Consider the following 23,718-nt stretch of genomic DNA (forward strand, 5'->3'; position numbering starts at 1 on the left):
GGGCCTTATTTTGCTCTCATTTTCATCTGCGGTCTCCATAATAAGAGGGTCCATTTGCCCCTGCTGATCAGGGCAGGAAGCCCTGTAGGGGAAAAGAGCTGTGAGTAGCGGGAAATCTTGGCCAACTTTTCTGGCAACGACGGGCTCCTCTGCTCTTTAAAGATGCTGTTTGTAAGTTGTTATTGATCTGGGCCTTATATAGATCTCCACAGTAATATGTCTAAAAAAAATCAATAGGTGTCTTTACATACCTAAACCTTTCCTAAAATGCTTTGCTGTATAGTATGTTCAATATTCTCAGGCTTCATGGAACAAGTAGCCTGCAGAATGGGCTTAATGGCTAACACATGCAGCAATTCCGAAATAGCATTATTTGAACTCTTACACATACAATGGTCAAAATTAAAATTAGATTTTTACTTGATTTAAAGTTCTTAATATTACTACAGTAAATTACCTCCATACTCGAGGTTTAGTGCATTGGAATACAATATTTTTGATGCAGTATGACACATTCCAGCGTCTTTGGTGCAGATACGATAAGGTTCTGTATATAGAAAGTGTTTACATAGTTCTTCCTCTGGATAAACAAATCCAGGAAATGGTGTAATCCTGAATTCTTGTCATTCCAGCAGAGATTGTTCTGCACCACACTATTTTTAACTTACTTCTCTGAATCTAAGGCTGCAAAATTATTATGACCACCAAACTTATTTAGATGGATATTGAGATCATAATTATGAATCACCAAAAATATGATCTATACTATAGTTCTTATGGTATCTTGATTGTTTGAACCACACCTAATAATTTCAACCTTTGTAATTGGGATTTTACAGGCAAAAATAGCAACTTATGATTATAAACACTAAATCTCTATACAGATCATGCGGAGGGGCCTAGGCTCAGAGCATAATGTATGTCAGAGCAGGGACATCTTTCTGTGTGTTATGATAACTTCACAGATGCAGCAGAATAGGTGCATAATGAGTCAGCCTCTGTCACCTTATTTGCATCTACATGGCAATATGCACCTTTTTGGTCGATGCTACGGGTTACTGTGGAAACATGTACCACCAGGTTTATGTTATGGCTAAAGCAGAAGCAGCTATGTTACTTTTGTACATGCATGTACAACATAAACTACACATTTGCAGGTGATAGGGCAGGAAGCACTTTGTTCTGTGTTTAAAAACCTTCAGAATGGGCGCCCGGAAAGCTCAGTTGGTAGCGCAGGCGCCCATATATAGAGGTTTACTCCTCGACGCAGCGGGCCCGGGTTCGACTCCGACCTGCGGCCCTTTGCTACATGTCATTCCCCCCTCTCTTCCCTTTCATGTCTTCAGCTGTCCTGTCAAAATAAAGGCCTAAAATGCCCAAAATAAAGGCCTAAAATGCCCAAAAAATAACAACAGGTTTAGAGGAACAGGTCTTCAAACTGTACAGGGTCATGTGTTGAAACAGGCAGGGTTTAATTTACTTCAGATTTGTCAGATTTGGAGACAAATTTACATTATGTGTATCATGTCATACATGCTCAAGAATTTCCAGTTAACCACTGTTCATTATCAACATGTTGGGTGTGGCTATCTTATTATTTATTTGGGCATTTTTCCTTTTATTATGCGCCAGTAGTAGAGATATGAAAATATAGTTGGTGAAACAACAATAAAACAAAGTTCCCTGACCGGACTCAAACAGGGAATGTCACGGACACAAGTGTGTCCAAAAGGTGTGGCTATCTGTTCCACCTCTTATGTCCATTCTTGGCACCAATTCTGCTTTGTACACAACTGTTTGTATTTATGATAATAAATCTACTAAACGTAAGGCCTCAGAGTTCAAATAACACAGGATTTTGCTTCTCTATCGGACACAGATACCAAGTTCTATTTTTGGAGATAATGTAAACCCACAGAGAAATTAACTGAGTTTGAGTGCTGACTGAAATCCCTTGTGTTGTACTGAGGTACGATATTCATGGTTCGACAGGGGAGGTAGTATTGGTAACTGGAGTCCCTGTGGGAGTGTAAACAGCAGGAAGGGCATGATCAAAAAGCCTCTTTAGTTGGGTGGAGACTGAATTTAATCCTAGTCCATGTTTTGCTGCGTAGAATTAAATGTATTGTCTATGCGCAAGTGTAATAAATCTTGTCGGTTTTTCTCTTACAATCTACCTCTTCCTCTTTTTTTGTTTATTTAGACTTTGACCAGTAGCCATGAAATGATGCATATCCGTTTAGAAATGGTGTTTTTATGGCATCTGTGTTGTTGTTTTCTTCAATAAGACACTGCTTCAAAGTATACTCAGGCATATTTGGAAATGGGAACCCCTGAGCAGTGTTGATGAGAACACATCACACATCTGGTTTTCCTTCATCTCTGTTTTCCTATCTCCAGCGTACTGTCTCCTGATACCCCCTTCTCCCCTTCCTTCTCCCGTACTCTTTCTCTCTTACATGTTTTTTACTGTCTCTCTCTTTCTCTTTCTGTCTCTGTGATTTATTGGCAATGAATCAGGGATGAGGGAGTATACCGGAGGAGAGATGGGAACATTCAGGGAAATGGCTGGTTCCGGCCAGACTTCATCACATCAGGATAGGAAATGGTCGGAAGAACTGTGTGTGTGTGTGTGTGTGTGTGTGTGTGTGTGTGTGTGTGTGTGTGTGTGTGTGTGTGCGTGCATTATCAGACCAACTGGGGATCAGCTAAGGGCTGCTCACACACTAAGTCCACTACTGTGAGCCACAACCCCTTAATTGTCTTTAAATTAAAACAAAACTAGAGCTTTGCACACACTGTATGGCAACACATACAGAGCTCATGCAAAATAACCCATCCTATGGCTTTAATGGAATATGGTATAATCAAATGAAGCATACAGTAGCTGTCACAAGGATTTAATGGTATTATGTGTGGCTATATGGCTCACTTTTATGGGTCCAATTCATGTGCTGTACTCCGTATGTTGTCAATCTTCACCTTATCGTGATGGATGGTTTGTGTGCACTAGTCACACTGGGAGCTGTGTTTTCTGAAGCGTCAAGCTTCTGATTAGGGACTTCCATGGCAGACAGGTTTCAGGTGAGAGGTCAAGCGAAAAGTGATGCATCGGTTCTTTGGGCTTATTTATACTCGTATCGTAAAATCAGTCTGGGCTGCTTTGGTGGCGTTTGTTCCAATGAGAGAGACTTTATAGCCAATTTGTTGCCAGATAAGCAGGTGCATTTGTGCAGCAACGGCAGCCATGCACATATTGTAAAAGATGGCTATGGTGAAGAGGGAAATGAGCTTGAGGGTGCAGTTCTCTAATCAACTTTTCAGTCGTCATCTATGATCATTAGCTTTGAATAGTGACTGAAAGGATATGATAATATGGACACAAGAGGAAGCTATCATAGCTTATTATCTGTGTTGCACCATCCACTTTTATTTAACCTTCTCTGTTGGAGTTGGAGAAAAATGGTTTGCAGACAGTTATGAGACAAGACAGGATTTGATGATACTAATCAGACAGCAACAGAGGTCTTCTTTCTTATATGCATATAGAACTGACACAAAAGCACACACGAGAATGGATTACTGCCTTCCTTTGAGTACACTAGATGAAGGGAACCTTCATGTCACGGCTAAACCCACCCACCTCGGTGAGATAGAGCAAAAGAGAAGTGGAGGAGAAAGAGAGAGAATGGAGTCTAGAACATCCAAAGAGACAACAGGAATCTTACTCATCTGTGTGGATCAGTGTGGCAAACAACTGCAGTTTGTTTGATTCACCCTTCTCTCACACTGACTTTACATCAATAAGCTGCAACTTTTCAGTCCAGTTGTGTGCCTGTTTAAATAAATGTTTGGGTCTGTACCTTTCTGTTTTGTGACAAAGCTGATTTAATAACCTATAAATCCGAACACTACTTCTACAAAAGGTATACACAGCTGTGTGTCCACATGCTTTATTGTACTGGTAATGCTTTCACTATATATGACCCCAGAGTTTAACTTGTAAAACTCATGCCGTAGAATGACAGGATATTACTGTATAAACTGAATAAAAGTAAAATCCAGACAATAAAAGTGTACGTGGCAGACAAAACTGTGTGTGTTTGTCTGACTGATATGTCACAATGCTGTAGTTCTGTTGGGTCCATTTTATCCCATCACAAAATCTTATATATAATAATATAATAAAATATATAATAATATAATAAAAGAATGTTTTATGCTCAATTTCATCCAGAGTTCCTGACATCTGCACTGATAGAGAGTGAAAACTGTTTTCCCTTTTGATAGGAAGTAAAAAAGCTGAGAGTAATGTATTAGCGGGGCAAGTGTTAGAGATGGAAAGATTTATGTGTAGAGATTGGGAGGAGAGGAGAGAGGGGAGATGGCTCCATTTGTGTTGTGTTAATGAGGGAGAGCAAGAAAGAAGGAAAGTGAGAGGAAGAGAGTACAAGTGTGTATTTGTCTCATTTATCACTCAGCAGCAGTTCTGTTTTTGGGGTCATTTGATGTCTGTCTCATCTCGTCCGGGGACTCCCTGCAGTCTGCCTGTGTGCATGAGTGTGTATATATGTATATGTGTTTGTGAATGGAGGGTATACAGTAAAAGAGAGGGGGTGTGCAAAGAGATCCCCAGTCAGGATTGACGATGCTGACAAGCTATTTCATGGCAGGCATAGCTGCTCAGAAATACCACTTAGTGCTTCATGACTCTCTGAGGAACACACCCATACACACACACATACACACACACACACATATTCTGAATCCCAGAAGCATTTGAGTGTCATTAAAGTGCAGCTGTGTTTGTCTTTCCAGAACACATGGAAAACACATCAGGGAGGGAGGGAGAGAGAGAGAGAGAGAGAGAGAGAGAGAGAGAGAGAGAGAGAGAGAGAGAGAGAGAGAGAGAGAGAGAGAGAGAGACCTGCTGAATAGCACTTTGTCACTTACACAAATACACATTGTTCATTGTGGAGTCAATTCAAACACAAATTTAGACATTGAGTATAATGCAGTGCTATAAATGCGCACTGTAGCGTGGAGGTCATGGTGTTAAACCTAGTGATGCTTTAGCCAGATATTTAGTGTAGAGTCATGTTCAATATTGGTCATGGCTGTAAAATGGAGCTGGCTCTTTAGTGGTGGGAAATGAATCAATGCTTTTCACATAAAACCTCATTTAGGCGTCACCTCATAGCTTTCATAGGTTACAGTACGTAATGTATTTGTGTGTCTGTGTGTGCACGTATGCGGCAGGCCGAGTGCTAAAACATCTGTCTTTCCTGGTAATGACTTGGGAGCCAACAGCGCCCTCAGACAGCCCTGACGCAATTAGCCTTGTCAAACACACACACACACACACACACACACACACACACACACACACACACACACACACACACACACACACACACACACACACACACACACACACACACACACACACAGACAGACAGACAGAGTAACGTTAGCATTATTTTTTCCTTAAGCTATGCTACTTTTAAGTCTATCCTAAATTCCCGAAGAGCAGAGACAAATCGATGATCAAACCATTATTTTACTTATTTTACTTGGCTTGTTGCCAAGAACCTAAATGTGCATCTTCCAGAACAACATAGATGAAAGATGTATTTCAAACCATTTTTTCATTTTCTGAAATATGATTTTGTAAAACTAAGAGTTCCTATGCAACTAACTTGATCAATAATAATAATAATTATGATCAATATTGCTTAAACTGCAGTTATTTTTATTTGGTCTATAAAATGTCACAAAGTCCCAAGGTTATGGTTCCAAAAAGCTCAGATTTTGTCCAACCAACTGCCAAAAATCCAAATATATGCACTATAACTATCAGATATAAAGCTGGACAGAATTTAGAGACTGGAAGAAGGGAATGTTTGTTTGCTTTAAAAATAACTTTGACAGATAATCAATTATAAAAAAAAAGTAATTAATTAATGAACAATTTCATTTTAGCTCGAGAAATGTGCTTATTACCAAGGCATTACAAATTCAGATTTCTCTTGAGCTTATATATTCGTCTTGTTACAAGAAATAAAATGCTGTAAAATAGAGACAAATAGACTTTAATAGAAGTCATAGTAATGATGAACATGCTGTTTCGCAACTATGATGCTGTGTATACTGTCATTCACGCTGCCAGGGGATGACAACATAGAACTACTGTCTTAATCTTTCCAAATGTCTGAAGTGATCTGGTATTCAGACAGACACATATAGAAGCCGTTCAGTTGTTGCTAACAGCCATACTGCAGGCGACAGCTCCACACTCCCCAGTCTGGGATATCATGTGTTGCTGAGCTGGATGTGGTCTTATCATAGGAAAAAGACAGAAGGGTTGTCTTCCTTGGGGTTAAATGCAAAGTAAACAATGTCAAAGTCTTCTTTCCTCTGTTTTTCCTGTTGCTGTCTCTCTGTGATGCTCTCTCTTACTCCATCTTTCTCCTGTTTCTGTGGTGTCCTCTGTCAGTCTCTAATATCTACCTTTTTTTTCTTCCCGTGTGTGTGTGTGTGTGTGTGTGTGTGTGTGTGTGAGAGAGTTGCGTGTGTGCGTGTGTGCTCTTTGTTGTGGTGCATGACTCCGCAGCTGTGTTCGTGCGTCTGTCTGTGCAGCAGATATCTGGGCTCAGTCCATCCTGCATACTTCTGTCAGCTCAAACTGCTTAAACCCAGCCAGCCTGGAGTTCACACAGGAGACACACTGCACACACACACACACACACACACACACACACACACACACACACACACACATGCAAAGACCAACAAACAAAGATGTCTGTCTCGGTTTCCGACACATTAACACAGCCCCCACAAATGCAGAAAGACGGAGTTTCTTCCTTAACATGACCTTTCTCTCTGATGGCTCTGGCGATGTTAGCCTCTCTCTGCTGTCTCCACTTCCCTTCTGTCTTTTTCTGCCACTTCCTCTTTGTGTTTGACTCTGCCTGCTAGAGTCATCTCATCTTCCCTCTTCCCACTCTTACTATCTGCCTCTCTTTCTCAGTATATCTTTCAACAGCAGTAGATGCTATCGCTCAACAGTGGAGGTCATCTCCGGTGCATGTTTGTGTTTTACCCCTATTATTGTTGTCTTCCAGCTAAACCCGGCTTGAATGGATAAATCTTAGCTGCCTGTGTGTGTACATGGATGTGTGTGTGCTTTTGCCTTAGGTTTATGTCCTGACATTTAGGAACCTATCTACTATCTACTACTAATGGGCTGGTAAAATTGCCAACATAAAATTGTATGAGCTGACAAACCTTTTTTGACATTTCCGTGTGACTCTGTACCCTATTAACCTTAGTAATATTTTAATCAAGAACAGCACACACCACCGATAATATTTATTCACAACCCCTTTGTCCCCCTTCGGGAAAATATTTAACCACAACCCCTAGGCTTCTCTTACCCTCTCAGGATCAGGCCAGAACAAATGACATGAGGAAATTAAACCTGGGTGCTCTGCTATTTTCAGCCTTAGTCACATTTCATACTTCTGTACCTTATGTGTTCAGGGAGTGGGCAGTAATCTGTGAGATAACTGAATATATTGTGTTAGTGTTTGTGTTGAGCAAAGGGTTTAAACAGAATACCAATACGGTGATGATTTTGGATTGAGATGTCAGTATTTCCCTCCTAATTTTGGTCTTGGCAGGATGAAAATTCACCAAAGCAGGATATATACCATCTGAAGTTCTACAGTGACATATAAAAAAACAATGACAGCAACAAAGAGAATGGATACATTTGTATAATTCTATCAAAATGTAAATTGAAGTCAGTTTTATCTCTACTCATGAACAATCATTCACAATGTGTATATTTAAAGAAAGTAATAAATCCCATGAAAAGACCAAAACCTGTAGGTTCTCCACCATTCCTTTCTCCTCACCTCTCTCTTTGTCTAAGCTGGCGTCCAGCTGTTTGATTGTGTCACTGTAGTACAAATGCTGCAGAGTTTTCACTCTTGCACACAAACAGAGTCCTTTTGTTCCACTTCTGTTTCAAAGGCCTCTCTCTTTCAAACGCATACGGGTGGTGCAAACACTCAAGAACCGGGTTCAATCCCCGGTTGTGACTTCTACTGGTTGGTTAGGGCACCTGTATGGAAGGTAGTTGGATCTAAGGGGGCTTGTTATACCCTTATGGTGAAGGTGGCAGGTGACAATGAGGTGGAGGCCCATGCCTGTCTCTATTTCCCCAAAACAACAAATAGCACAAGAAGTGACAGGACTATCCTACAGGGGAATTGTGCTTTCCAAAATTTGGAAGAAAAGAGGCCTATCTGACATGTGTTTAAGGAGAATGGAACAACAGGTTGTGGGAGGAGGAGGAATGGTGAGAGGGAGGCAGGGGAGGCATCCGCTGGAGACAGTTAGATTTGTGGCTTACGTGAAAGCACTGAGTGCCAGAGATTAATTAAATTTCCCCTGTGTGTGTGTGTGTTTGTTTTTTCTTGTTTAACTACATTCGTGGGGTCCAAAAACCGGGAATACTGTATACTTGTGGGGTCCGACCAGCTTTGTGGGGCCAAAATGCTGGACCCCAGAAGTTTAAAGGGTTGTTTGAGGGTTAAGACTTGGTTGTAGGATTAGGGTAAGAATTAGGTTATGGTTAGGGTGAGGGTAAGGGTTAAGGTTAGGCATTTAGTTGTGATGGTTAAGGTTAGGGTAAGGGGCTAGGGAATGCATTATGTCAATGACGGGTCCCCACAAAGATACTGAAACGTACTGTGTGTGTGTGTGTGTGAGAGAGAGAGTATGAGTCAGAGTGGTGATGAGTGGGAGAGAAAACATGTTAATTGCCTCCATGATCAATGCCAAATTGCAGGAACATAGAATTTTACATAACAAACGCCACACCTTCTGCGGCTGCACAAAGAAAAAATAAAGTGTTGAGACAGTGAAGGAAAGCTATCCGATGAGCCGAAGACTACGTGCCTTATGCCGTGTGAACACTCACTTAGTGTAGGTGTGTTTCTCTGTGCGGGTGTGTATATTTGCCCAGTTGATTCCCCCTCAGAGTGAAGTCCTAGTCATTCCCGGCCCACTGTGTGTGCTTTTTTAGCTTAACCCCTGACTCGCAACCCCGTTGTGACCCCATGCTGCTTTTTGATTGGCCTGAGTCTGTAAATTTGAAGGCCAAGAAGGAAGATTGTGTGTGTGTGTGTGTGTGTGGGGGGGGCTACTATGGGCTACCCATCCTAACAACCAGCAACTGATACATTTACTTAAACATGTATCCAAAAATACATACATTTATACAAACATTCATGGACATAGACTGGGTTAAATATTGGGAATTAGGCACATAGACTTGTTTGTTTTTCAAATGGGCTCTGTTGATTGGCATGTATTGTCATGCTGTGAATATTTGTTTCCCATTATACTCATGCTGGTGAACATTCCTGACACTTTGCCTTTTGTCAGTGAATGTGTTTGTGTCAGACTCCGATGACACATTGATGAGACAATTGATCCAGACAGTGATCATGATTGCAAGGTCAAAAACTTCAAAAGCGTTCTGCCTCTTTCTCTTTTCACCATTTTTCTCTTGTCCACTGTGTCCGACTCTCTCGTAAGCTCTCTATATGTTTTGCTTCCTGATTAGGTTAACGACTGATTGCAACAGCCAGATCCACACACATTTACACACAAATATACATCCTCATCCACACTCTAAGTAGACATGGTTGTTGATTAAAGCAATTTTCCAAAATTGAAAAACAAAGAATGAATGCTATTAATGAATAGATTGCAGATAGAAAATCGCAGCTTGTAGGTCATCGCCGAGGTCATCAGTCTGCGGCCGGCGCTATCTGTGAGAGCGTCACTGAGCAGAAGCAGCAGCAGCAGGTGTGACATCATTTGAGAAGATGGTAGCACAGAAGACAGCTCCATTTCACAAGTTTAAAGGGTACCATGTGACTCACAGATAACCTTTCAGTTTCTCCTGTGTGTGTATGTGTGCATGCGTGTGCTCCAATCCATTACCTGAAATTGGTTTACAAAACCTATGATGTCAGCAGGCCTTTTTATGTCTTTTTTGTCTTGTGAAGCCACAAGATTGCAGTATCATATCCCCACAGTGTATGAATTTATTTTTCTTTAGCCACTTATCATATTTATAGGTTTTATATTTATAGGGTCCTCTCATTACTGCTGTGCCTTATACTACACTGTCCCACACATGCTTCTGTAAGCAGAGTCTCTCGCTACTGTATGTTAATAAAGTCATCTGTTCCTTCCTGGGAATGGTAGGAACTCAATCTGTTACATAAATTTAGACATTTGAGCATTTACACTTCATTCATTCAAGTCTCATATTTTACTATTAAAAAAGTAAACACAGTTTTATCGGAGATTTTTTTGAGAACTGAATGATGACTTGCCAAAATGTAATATTCCAGAGTACGAACAGTTTCTTTACATCATTTGGTTTTCAAGTTTTTGCCTCTTGCTGTTTTATTCCTGAGCATCTGCCCCGTTTTTTTTGCGCATTTTAATTCTATGCAGCTGTATAGAGCAGGAAAAGCTCAATTAAAAGCCTAAGTATTTGTAATGCTATTTAAGATGTCATGACTGTTGAGAGCATCTTAACAGCTGCTTTGCGTACTGTTTCTCCTCAAGACCCAAGCCCAGCGCCCAGTGCTGCAGTTTGAGCAGATGAATGCTTGGGCCCTTAAATCAAGTGTAAAATAAAGAGACAGAGAGAGATAAAGGACACAAGGAGGGGCATATAATTGGAGGAGTCAGACACACAGTTTGATCCAGTGAAAAGAAGAGTGAAAAGGAGTTGGTATGGAGACGGGGAGCAGACAGTCATGGAGACAGAGGCAAAGGGAGAGAAAAGGGAGGGATTTGAGGGAAAGAATGAGTGAAACCTTAGTACCTGAGGTGTGGGCTGAGGCCTTTAGCTGCTGGTGCCAGAATGTGTTTTTACGAGCCTGCGGTCAGACAGAAATAAAAGGCAGCCGAGCGGCTGAATGGCATCACATACACACACACACACACACACACACACACATACACACACACGATTCAATGGCCTCTCACAGTTTGGTTTTATAATGTCACAGCTATTCAATGTCTCCAACCCCCATAATGCAATGTGACTGAACAAGCGGTACACTCTCGTCAGTGGTACGGATGTAGGGAGTGAGAGAAGGAAGAGAGGGAAGGTATGGGAGGAAAATAAAGTATTAGCAACACCTCTGTGGTCTTGCAATGCTGCCAAGGGCATGTAAAGAGGTTCTCTTATGTTCTTTGGAGTCATTATATAGATTGTATAGTCTGTTAGTCCAATCATTGGCTTTTTTGCACTCTTTGGTGCCTTTTTAATCTCTCTTGCTCTATGAGCTTGGCTTCTCCAATTATAATTACAAGCAACCCAGGAGTTTGAGGGTTGAAGTCATAATGCTTGAAAACAGGATAGTGATGATTCAGCAGAGGTTATCTCAGGTTCCTCTTAGAGAGATGTGATGGTAAATGGCGAGTGACCTCTTGCTGTAGATTCTGATCCTCTTTAGCATGTTAGCGTGGGAATTAGTGTGTGCATAAAGGCTCCTTAAAAAGGACACAGGTTGGCCCTCTTATGTACTGTACAGAACTCAGAGTGGTACTCAGTGCCGTTGCAATGGAGATGCTGAAGAAGTAATGGATTATTGGAAAGGGACAGAAAAGATTTTGTTTTTGTTTTAATTGGGAGAACCCTTTATCATATTTTACACCATCTCAGAAAAGGAAGTCTAGAGTAGCTGGAGCCTTACAGATGTATCAAAAACAAGGCCGATCAGTATTAGAGGTATAAATACCACAAGAAGGCCCCTGTTGATGCTGTGAAGGTGTGTGTACACATTCTGTACAAAAGGCTAAATAGCTTTGATTAATTTTGTGCTGTATGAACATGTTATACAGAAGCAGTAGCATGACTATTGCTTAGTCCCATGGGCCCACACACACACACACACACACACACACACACACACACACAGCTACTGTATCTATACTTTCTTTCATTTATAGTTTGTGGTGGACATCATATCCTGTGTTTACTATAGCTCTTTGTCTCATCAAGCTCTTAGTCACTGATGTAAACTGTGTGTGTGTGTGTGTGTGTGTGTGTGTGTGTGTGTGTGTGTGTGTGTGTCATTGTTTTGTAGAGGTTTAGAGGTCAGTGTGTGAAGGGGCCATTTCAGCAGCATATTTCCCAGAGCTCCTTTCCAGACTCAACGTAGTATAGAGCTGGTGCAACTGATCTGTGTCAGTGGTTTGTACGTAAGTGGAGTGTGTATGTTGGTGAGTGCATTGTTTTCAATATAATATCCGCGTGTGTGTGTGTGTGTGTGTGTGTGTGTGTGTGTGTGTGTGTGTGTTAGAGAGAGCGAGAGAACGAGAGCAACTGTGTATTCTGTTTATTTCACAATTAGCATTCCTCAGGGACAGAATGAAAATGAAATGCGTCTTTCATGTGGCAACATTCTGCGTGTGTGTGTGTGTGTGTGTGTGTGTGTGTGTGTGGGGGGGGGGAGATCTTTTCACATGAATTGTTGAGATAGAGAGAGAGGGATACATTTCCCTCTTTAGTGGTAAAGTGCTTTCACCACTGTACTATTAAGGGCTATTGTTAGAGTTACTCATGACCTGGTCATGACATGGACTGTGTGTGTGTGTGTGTGTGTGTGTGTGTGTGTGTGTGTGTGTGTGTTTGGCTGTGTATGGGCTGTTTGTAAGTGTTTGTGTGGCATTCTTTACTCTACCCAATAATAAAGGCGTACCCAGCCATGGGGTTTACCTTTCCCCCTATAATTGCTCTCTCTCTCTCTCTCACAACCACCCACACTCAACCATACTCAAGCTACTCTGAAACACATTTTTAGTCACCCATGTGAAGTTAGATCTAGTGGAGCCTTAAATAAGTTGTTGTGCCCTTTGCAGGTGGCTGAAATGTGTAGACAATAAGATAGAGCAAGTTGGGTGAGTACTCTCTTCTCTAAGAAAATAAGTTTTAGTAGTTTTCATTGTACTGGCAGAGTTTGCCTTTGCTACACCGGATTCAAATTGTGTACCCAAGCACAGGCAATTCACAGAAAACAATGAATGTACGTTGTGAAAAGTACCCTAATAAAGTACATGCAAGTTGCGGTTACGTACAGTACTTGAGCAAGTTTGTGTTTTTGTAGAAGAGATTCTACAGTGCAGACATATTGATTACCACCATAGCAACATAAGTACATACAGACACAACAGGACTTTACAATCAGCACAGAGGGGTGTGTGTGTGTGTGTGTGTGTGTGTGTGTGTGTGTGTGTGTGTGTGTGTGTGTGTGTGTGTGAGAGAGAGAGAGAGCAGTGTTTTATTGCTGTGTCCTCACTTTTCAAAGGGTGGAAGAGTGAGAAGGATCATGGGTGGGCCCCAAAGAGACTCTTTAGAGACGCCACTTCAGAAAATACTCAGTATTCACAAAATGGAGGGAGGAGAGGACGGAGAGAGGGGGAGACTCAATAGAAGGTGAAGGGCAAGACTGGATATCAGATTTTCCACGGAGTTAGACGATCGTGTATGTGTGTGTGTGTGTGTGTGTGCGTGCGTGCGTGCGTGCGTGCGTGCGTATGTGTAGTACCAGTGGTGTTTGATTTGACCATTTGCCAGCTGGAGTCTGGGTGTTATTCCCTCAGCTCCAACAGCTACATGCTGAAATACTTCCTGATTTTAGGTCAGGTATTTCCCAGCAGCGTTTGGAAGTTGTTTACCAAGGATAGCTTTAAATCGATAGGCTCCTTTGTCACAAAATATATAATGCATTTATGCTTAATGTGTTTTCCTGAATAGAAGAGTTGTGTTTGTCTTCCACTATTTTTTTTGCTCTCTCTCTCTCGCGCTCTGCTTCACTCAGTCACACACACTTCATACATATTTTCATATCAGTCTCTGCAGGGCCGTTAGCCATTAATTGTGTCCCAGACTGGGAAAAAGAGAGAAAGTGTAGCTGGAAGTGCAGGGTGTCAGCAGGAGAGAGGCAGGCAAGGCTGGGCACAGCTCTCTCCAGAGGAGGAAGTTGCTCTCTCATATCGCTGCCCACATCCATCCTCACAATAATCATCTAAATTCACCCCTGAGTTTTCCCGTCCCTGAAGATGTTAGTCATTAGAAGAAAATTGGTTCTTTCCTTTAGGTTTACCTCAGGACATCACAATCAGTACATGCACTATTAAGAAGCAACAATGAGGCATTTCCTATTTCTGTTTTTCTAAATTCCGCTGTCATCACTGTAATCAGGGATTTCATTGTATTCTTACAACCTACAAAGATTTTAAAAGATGTCTTTGGCAGCGTGTGTCCCTGAGCAGTGCTGCTCGCTTTGTTTGTTTTTTTACAAGAGGACAATATCAAAAAACACAACTTCATTGCTTTTGTTTCACTTATCTCTCTGCCCTTGAATCAAATCCTAAATCATTTCCCTTCATCTGTCCTATTTTGCCTGTTTTCCCAGTTGTACAAGATTCACTCTGTTTACCATATTTATTTAATCGCCATTTCAGCTCTGTTTTATTATGCTACCGTTTCCTCTGTTTGAAGAGCTGTATTAATTGCCTGGCTTATATTGATGTGTTTTTTCATCAAGCCTTTCCTAGCACTGAAAATAAAATAAATGAAACGTTTAGAAAATAAAGTAAACAAATATGTTTGAGAACAGACTCACAGCTTGCAATATGTTAATCAGTTTTCTAGTTTAGTAGTTTGAAACTGCTGGTGTATAGGAGATGTGATTTTGTTTGCTCATAATATCCAATAATGTCTCAGTATATTTTATGGGGTTGTGCAGTATAAGTCAGCACCATTAATCTAATTATTGTTTTGTCTTCTCAGGTGATGTCGGATCAGCTAGTTTTGCTTTTGGAACTTCTGCTGGAGGAAGAGGAGCTGAGCGCGGCAACAGTGTGTGCTCTACAGAGAACTTACAACCTACAGAATCAAGACGCTGAGGTAAGACCACACACACATGCAACCATTCACCCACACACACATGCTCAGACTCAAGTGAGCATATGCATCCAAGCTCCATAATCTCCTCCAATAATGAAATGTAGACGGTTTCCTCTCCCTTTACATCCCAAGGCACACTGCTTAGTAATGTGTAATAAATTCTGCTCTTCTTTACAGCCACCATTACTGACTAAATCCCACAAGTATTCGCTTCATGTTTTAGTACTGCACAAAGTTCCTTAATGGTACTATTAACGATGTTTGTGAGAATATGTGTGTGTGTGTGTGTGTGTGTGTGTGTGTGTGTTTTTTTCTTGTCTGTGCTCTGCAGCTGTGTGTGTTGGTGGCTTAAGAGTTCTTTACTGTACAGCGCCTCTCAGCACAGGAGCATGAGTGTGAAAATACAGCTGCGTCGGAGCCCTTAAACTGTCGACGCTTACCTCCATCGTAAACACATAGCTTGTCTTGAAAATAATTTTTTTATTCATATTTAGTTTTTTAGAAGTTCTTATTAATTATATGAGCTGTTTTGTTGGGGCAGTAATGTATGTAATGGGGCTCAGATGTTCTGTTGTACGAGGCCAATTGAGCGGCTATTGTAGTGAATCCAGACATCTAAAATTTAATCTCAGGGCATTTTTATTATTTACATTCCAAACTCACAGTCAAGCCACTTGTTCAAGTTCCCACAAATACAAAAGTTGCCTCTAATTTAGAATGTTTAACGTATTTCTGTCAGTTTATTTGCTAGAAGTTTGTTTTAGTGACTTTATTCAGTTCTTGATGTTACTGTCTTGTATTTAATTTTAGTATTTAACCTTGCGGTCAACAAGCTGAGACCACTTTGTGTTTGGCCTTGGGTCCAGCTCTAGGTTTAGGCATCTTTAGTCAGACTTCCTGGCAGATGAAAGCAGTTTGTCATCTGCAAGTTCCATGAAAAACGTTTAGTGTTTTAGTGCTAAAAATACACAGGGCCATTATGCACACAGTCAGGCATGGAAACACACACTCTTTGTCTCATACATGAACATACACACTCCTGCACGCACCTGTCTAAAGGCAATGGTCCTGTCCTAATGTTAGTAATCTCATTCAGAAAAGGTTAATCACCTATGTCTCTTCTTATAAATGTAGCAATGTATTCTCCTTTCTTTCTCTTTCTCTTTCTCTCTCTCTCCCTCTCTGGCTCCTGGTCTGATTGTATTCATCTTCTCACTCAGCTTTTCTATGTCTGGTACTGCATCCTCTTGGACAAACACAAGACACACAGTGCAGTTCAGCCTGTGTAGCCCCTCACTGTTCTCATAGAGAATTAGAGCTTTTCAGATTGGCTGAATATTGGATTATAGAAGTGATTCTCATGGCTTCTGAAGAGCGGTTAGTAATATCTCGACTCGAGGAAGGCATTGTATACATAGATTGTTCACCCTATAATAGAACTGATTTATCAATATGGTAAAAATCTCTTCTGATGATGAGTTCACACAAAAGTATAGTTCGGATCTTTTAAAGTGGGGTTGTTAGAGGTACTTATCCATAGTCAGTAATGGTGGTCAGCACTTCCCCAGTTTGGAGAAGCAGGCAGCAGTACCGACATGGAAGCTAAGCAATGTACTGCTGTTGACGGGGCCACACAGCAAAACGTATTTTAGCCACCTTAAAAAAGGCCCACCTAAAAAAATCAATATCGGTTTAAGTATATGCTATATTCAGAATATTTTCACCGCTTTACCTTGCCACCAGACAGCTCTTTATGACAGGGAACTGAAGCCATTATATCCATCTATGCTCTCTTCAAAGCCACCAGTCTCCCTTGACAAAACCAAGGGAGTCATTTTACCTTGCAGAACATGGGAGTTGCTGGTCTACCGCTGCCTCAATTGGTTAGTTTGTTTGTGTTACTGTGCGACTTTGGTGTACATTGCATAATAACACAAACAACCTAACCAATCTAGGCAACGGTAGACCAGCAACTCCTGTGTTCTGCAAGGTAAAATTACTGTTCTCCAGACTTAGGGCCTGCCGAACTCCATCTACTATAGGTAATACACTGACTATGGAAAAGTACCTCATACTTCAAAAGATTCAAACTATCACTTTGACAGACTTTCCTGATTTGCTATTTGATACATTTTATTAATCCATTTTATAAGGTATTTTCTCATTACTACAACTTAATCTGGTGATAAAAGCACAGTATGCTGTTACATATTGTTTCACCACCTGTTAGTTGCTTGTCTCTCTCCATACAATAGAGGGACATTTATAGTGATATGATCTGCAGTGAATGTGATAAAGAAGCTTGTATCTGGGTTAAAGGTACTGAGAAGACTGGCGTGCAAGCTAAAGACTTTGTGTGTGTGATTTGTGTGAGCATGTACACGATAGCGAAAGGAAATATGTGGCTGACCACCAGTGTGCGTGCAATGGGACGGCTTTGTGAACAGTGTGACCATGAATACGTGTGTGACTGTGCCTGTGAGCTGGAGCATGTGCTTGCATGTATGAGAGAGAGCATGCATGACTTCTCCCATTCTTTTCATATGAGTCTCATGTGATGCAAGATGCTGTGTGACTCTATGTTTGCGTGTGCATGGATGTGCGTATGCATGCATGTAGTTTCGTGAGGGCATTTCTGATTCTGTGAGAGTGTAAATGCAGGCTTGTATGTCAAGCACACAGGACACATTGTTTGTGCCCAGGTTAGGTTTACTCCTGCAGTGACTAGGGACTTCACTGGACCACATTAAGTCTGGTTCCACAACATGTGGACCAGAGAAGAGAAGGCAAGAGTTGTAATAAACCAAGAATTGTCAAGAAATAAAAAGGCAACCTAACTTTATTTGTATAGCCTTTACGACAATGACAACCTCAGTGGACTCCACAGACTGGAAACAAAAACAGCTCCTCAAGTGTACAAAAAAAACCTCTAATGGGAAAAATTGAGAAAGATCACAGAGGAGGGAATCCCCGTCCAGTCCTAATACAGTACTGGGCAAACAACCAGATTTGAAAACAATAGTGGCAGCTATAATAGGATAGTGTCATGGAGCACAGACATCATGTTAAAAGTAGAGCTGAAACAACTAGTGTATTAATCGACTGATCGTTTATTGACAGAAAATGTATCGTCAAATATTTTGATAATAAAAAAGTATTTTTTTCAAGCAAAAATGCCAAACGTTCCCTGGTGCCAGCTTGTCAGATGTGAAGATTTGCTGCTTTTATTGTCTTCTGTGATAGTAAATTGAATATCTTTGGACAAAACAAGCAATTTGAAGACATCAGCTTAGGCTTTACGAAATTCTGATAATGTTTCACTACTTTACATGAGGCTGCGTTTGGGCGCCCATGCTAGCATACAGTATGTGGACAAGTTAAGACTACCGTGACACTGCATTCACATGCTTTTGCGTGTCTGTCTTATCTATTAAATTCTATGTTTGTCATGGTAAGTGCGTGCACACACGGAGTACGTTATGTGTCCGAGTCAGTGGTGGTGGTGGAGGGTGAAGGAGGGTCAGGGGTGCATTAATAAATGAAGGAATGTCACCGTGTTATTGCATGTGCTGTCAGAGTGAGAGGCCCAGCGAGAGGAAAGCGAATAAAAAAGGGGGTAAGGAGAGGTGCACCAGGCAGCTGCTCTGCCCCAGGGCTCTCCCCAGGAATGTAACCCAGGGCAGGGAACAGCTGCTGGGACTACGCAGGCAAGAAGGGCAGGGCTGGCATCAGAGGCTACACATACTGTACACATTTGTGCACACTCACACATTCATGAATACAGACACACACATATCCTTGTTCCCATGTGGGCAGATGGTGGAAGAGCGTGTTACACTTAACTTTTACCCTTTGCTTTTTGTCATGTCTGGTTTGGGATTTTTGCAGCCTTCCAGGGTAAACAGAGGTAGAGAATATACTGTATGTAAAAGGGAATATTTCAAATTTGAAGGATAGAGGAACTCGAAAGCTCTTTTGAGACTAATTAAACTCATGTTTATTTAATAAGTTGTGAAGGTAATGTGAATATTTAAATCTGGCTGATCTAGATGGAGCATTGCTCACTCCATTCTCATGTTGCGTAAACAGGTGGACAAACAACAAAAACTCCTATTAAGAGTGTGAACACTGTCACACAGCACACGGGTTAATGCATTTAGCTCCTTTCTAGACTGCTACCTCAAAATGAATATCTGTACAAGCGCTGTAGAAATGCCCAAAGCTTGAGCTGTTGAAATAGAATCAATCACCCACGCTTGGTCACTGTACTCTCCAAAAGACTTTTTTTTTTTATCCTGTATGTGTGGAGATAGTTATGGAAGAGATTAAACTACCCCCCAAAAAATCGTCCAAGCACTGCATATCCACGCCTGCACAGACACACACACAAACACACACGCACACACACACACACACACACACACACACACACACATGCACGCTCATTGCAGATGATGAAGGAGGATGGCTGAGGTCTGAGGGACAGAGCCAGTCTCTGATCTCTCCTGTAACCGCGGCAACAGAGCTCCTATTGATCCTCTAGCAGAAAGGCCAGGCATTAGCTTTCACACACACACACACACACACACACACACAGTGAACACACACAGATGCACGTTGTCAGAGAATTAAAAGGAACTTTTTAACATGAATTTTGGATTGAGATGGTTTCCTTTCTAAACCAAAGTTCACGACTGTTAATCCTCCGATTCTGGATGAATCTATTCATTGTCAGTGGAGCACCTTCTAGTTTTGTCTCCTAGCTTGTCAGATTAGGTTTGCCTTTTGTTACTGGCTTTGAAGGAGACCTGTTGACATTAATGTGCGAGTGCACTGGTCAAAAGCATAAAAATAAAATAAACAGATTATAAATCTCCTTTTTATGTTTTTTTGTAATGAGTGTGTTGAATGTTCCAGTCAGAAACACTCATCAGATTTAACCCTTATTGTAACAAAAGTAAATACAGTTATGCTTGGCGCTGATGGCTCCCTGGATCAGCCAAGCAGCACCCTAAGTTGAAACAGGGAGCGCAATGCAGAGAACCCCAGTGGGTATACAGGAGTGGGCCAAAAGCACGACATTAACAAGACAAAGCATTTTAACCCTGAGTCATGTTAGGATTTTGAACAGGGAAGGTGGAGGCTGGGGTTGTGAAGCTTTGCCAGCAGCATCAGCAGCGGTGAGAGAGGCAGCATTGGTGTAGCAGGGATCAGGGAGGAAGGAGTCATATTTCAATGGATCCCCTTGATGTGAAAATGGCTGTGATTGGTGTGTTACTGATAGAAATAATTATTTAATCAGCGGGTGTATGACCCTCTAACTGCATATTGTCTGCACCAAGAGTATACCGATTGGTAAAGCTTTCACGTGGTCAGCTTCATTAGCTTTGAATGAACGACTATGAATCAACTAAAATTACAAAGACCAGTGACTTCAGAAATAAGACAATGGCCATTTTAAGATGTATATGGGCTATATGAAGTGCAATTGTTTTAATGTACAGTATATCTTTAGTTTGAAGTGAGCAATTATTTTCTTTGATTTCTTGATTCTGTGTTGCTCCGTTTAACCACAGTGTGCTGTAATTTTTGCCCAAAGTCTCTTAAATAGGAGATTTTGTATGTATTATTTCATTAATAGTTGTTGTATATTTTCCTCTGTTTTGGCTTCCAGGTCCAACATCGCTGGTGTGAGCTGGTGGTCAAACATGCGTACACTCGGGCTTACAGAGACGTGGAACACTTTCTGGTTCATAACCAAGTAAATAAATACACAACAACTGAACATTTGTCCTGCATGATACATTGAAACACTTTTAAAACAGTGATTCAACCTGAGAGAAAAGCCTGTACGCAATAAGAAAAATAAACTTTAATAAAAAGTGATTGATTGATTGTGTGTGTGTGCGTGTGTTCCAGGCCATGGGTGTGTATCTGTACGGGGAGCTGATGGTTCAGGAGGACCCTGAACAGCAGGCTCTGGCCCGTCGTTGCCTCTCATTGGTCACGGAACAAATGGACCAATCAGCACGCAGAGTGGTAGAGGAGATGGTCCTTTGACATTGGAGGTGAAGTCTCATTCTCAGTTTTTCATTTCACTGTGTCGACCATACTGCGCTGCATGATAGTATTCTTTTATTTAAACTGAGATGCAAAATCTTTTTTGCTTTTTTTTTAAAATCATCTCTAGTTCTCCTCTACATCAAAAGTTCTCCTGACCAGCTAAATCTGAAATGTGCAGGTTTTGTGGGTGTTGATGTCTCGCTAATAATTGTTATTTGATGTTATTGTTATCTTCAATTTTTTAAGTGTTTCTACACATAAAACACGATATTTCTATCTCATATCTGACCTTTTATTCTAAGGTGGCAAACGTATAAAAAAAGCTTTGTGTTGGATTGATCCTAATTCCATCTGCCCCAGCGGACAGTCCACACATGAGTCACTTGGCTACCTACAGTATACTTCACATTCCTCTCTGATCCCATTGAGTGTGTGTGTGTGTGTGTGTGTGTGTGTGTGTATGCACATGTGTGTATTTGTAGACTCAGAATGGGGCCTTTTCCGTAGTTTCACAGCAGCACCATCAGGACGTGTTTGTCTGAAAAGGAATTTGGGAATGTGTTCTTCAAACAAACGAGAGAGGGAGGAAAGAAAAAGATAGAGAACAGGTCAGCGAGCGTTTTCTGAGGGGCTCAGGGCGCTCTCTACTTATTGCGGGGTGATTTTTATACTGTTGACCCTAAAATTCCTACTGTATATGTGCGTGTTTATGTGTGTGTATGCATAACCACAACTGTCACCCATTGAGCTTTATGATGAGACGTGAGGGGTTTATTGGTCTCACACTAAATGAAGGGAAGAGAGAAATTTATGGTTTAGACAGACAGGAAAAAAAAGGGAGGAAGAGAGAGAGCGGAAGGGAGGACTAGAGTGAAGACAGGTCTCTTTGAAGCTGCTGATCTTTTCATAACAGTCCTGCTATTACTGACACTAACCTTTGAATAATGAGAACAGGCAATTATAAGGATCTTGACTCGACAATTGAACTATAGTAACCCAGCTATTCTTTAAAGCTTTTAAACAATACAGTAGTATACTATGGATCCAATGTTACATATATGCCAAACAAAAATCCAAAGATTTTAAATTTACAATGTAACAGAAAAAAGCAGTAAATTCTCACATTGGAGAAGCTGAAACAAGCTGTCTGGCATTTCTGCTTAAAAAATTACTTAAACGGTTTGTTGACTATCAAAATAGTTGCTAACAATTTTCTGTTGATCTATTCATTTATTGACTTAATCAATTAATCTAACTAATTGTTGCAGTGACATCTCCCCTGGCAACATGAGCAAACACAACTGTTTCCAGATTCTGATTCCAATATTGATCAACTTTGATTGATGCAGAGAAATTACATCACCTTTTCTAACTGAGCCACGCCTGCTTCAAACCGGTAACAATGGCATGAACAAAACATAAATCATGTAAAATAACCAAAATTGTTATTTTACTTTGGCAGAAAATGAAGTGTTCATGTAGAACCCATCACTCAGAAACCGATTAAGAAAGTAGGTGTTAATCTTATTATCTAGCACCCCAATACAGCAAGTATAAGTTTAAACAAGGCGTCAAAAGGAGCTGCTAAATACTTGTCCTTGTCAACCTGAGTGACTTACAACACTAAATCCTTTTTTTAGGCCGTGACCAAGCCACTACAAAACCGGCTTTTATCTTCAGACACACACACACACACACACACACACACACACACACACACACACACACACACACACACACACACACACACACAGAGACAGACAGACAGACAGCTTTATGCATTTGCGCAGGATGTGAAAGGCTTTCTAGACAAGTGCTCGGCATCTGGCTCAGTCCTGATAAATCAAGATGTGTGAACAAACACACATACTGTGCACACATATATAGCGCCTCCCTACACCTCTCTGTGGAGCCTCACTACAAGTACAGGAAACTTTTGGAGGAGGAGGAAACAAATCCGCTAAAATACCTATAAAAATAAAAAAGAATAGAAGAAAAAAAAAGAAGCATTTAGAGATTTATATCCTAACTTTTACTATTGCTTCCCATTGGACTGAAGCAAACAAGCCTCTGTAAACATCAATGGATCATGCTGGTCAACTGAGCCCAGGTCCAGATCTCTCTCCAATTAAAATGATGGATGAACCAACCTCCTCACTGCTTTTTCATATTGCACTGTGGGGAGATGGATTTATGTTTTACTGCTCAGTTTGGGTGCCCCCACCATCTTTTCTGAAGTAGAGCAGTCCTCCCTGTACCCTTTACATCAACACACACACACACACACACACACACACACACACACACACACACACACACATCACAATACAGTGGGATTAGGCTGAGGCGGGCTGAGAGGGTTTTAACTGAAAACATGTCTGTCAAGGCGCACTGTGTTTTTAAACCTAAAAAGCACAACCCTTTAAAGGAGAAGGGTGGTCTCCTCCTATCTTTTTTTTTTCTTTTTCCCTCCCCGCTCACTCCCTTGTTCTTTTCTTCCCCCGGTACATGCCTCTGGAATCCCTCTTGATCCGCTTAATGAGGGGCATATCGCCGGGTTAGCCGAGCGTGGCGAATGGGAGAGGAGAAGAGGGGTAACCAAGGAAATAGTGTGAGAGAGAGGGAGAGAGGATCTACAG

General features: G+C 41.2%; 1 protein-coding gene across 5 annotated transcripts in view; it reads left to right on the forward strand.

Annotated features, from left to right (window-relative positions):
• aopep (aminopeptidase O (putative)) overlaps positions 1-23,718 on the forward strand; it is a 71,124-nt gene that overhangs the window by 41,767 nt on the left and 5,639 nt on the right. For 4 of the 5 annotated variants that reach the window (XM_078250945.1, XM_078250948.1, XM_078250944.1 and 1 more), the window contains 3 exons: positions 14,900-15,016; positions 20,691-20,777; positions 20,936-21,084. In XM_078250945.1, the coding sequence (XP_078107071.1) occupies positions 14,900-15,016; positions 20,691-20,777; positions 20,936-21,076 (345 nt within the window). In that variant the 3' untranslated portion in view covers positions 21,077-21,084. The remainder of the gene's footprint in view (positions 1-14,899; positions 15,017-20,690; positions 20,778-20,935; positions 21,085-23,718) is intronic. The other variant, XM_078250949.1, reaches the window with a different exon arrangement.

This window comes from Sander vitreus, chromosome 5 (assembly GCF_031162955.1).
Source record: "Sander vitreus isolate 19-12246 chromosome 5, sanVit1, whole genome shotgun sequence".
NCBI lineage: Eukaryota > Metazoa > Chordata > Actinopteri > Perciformes > Percidae > Sander > Sander vitreus.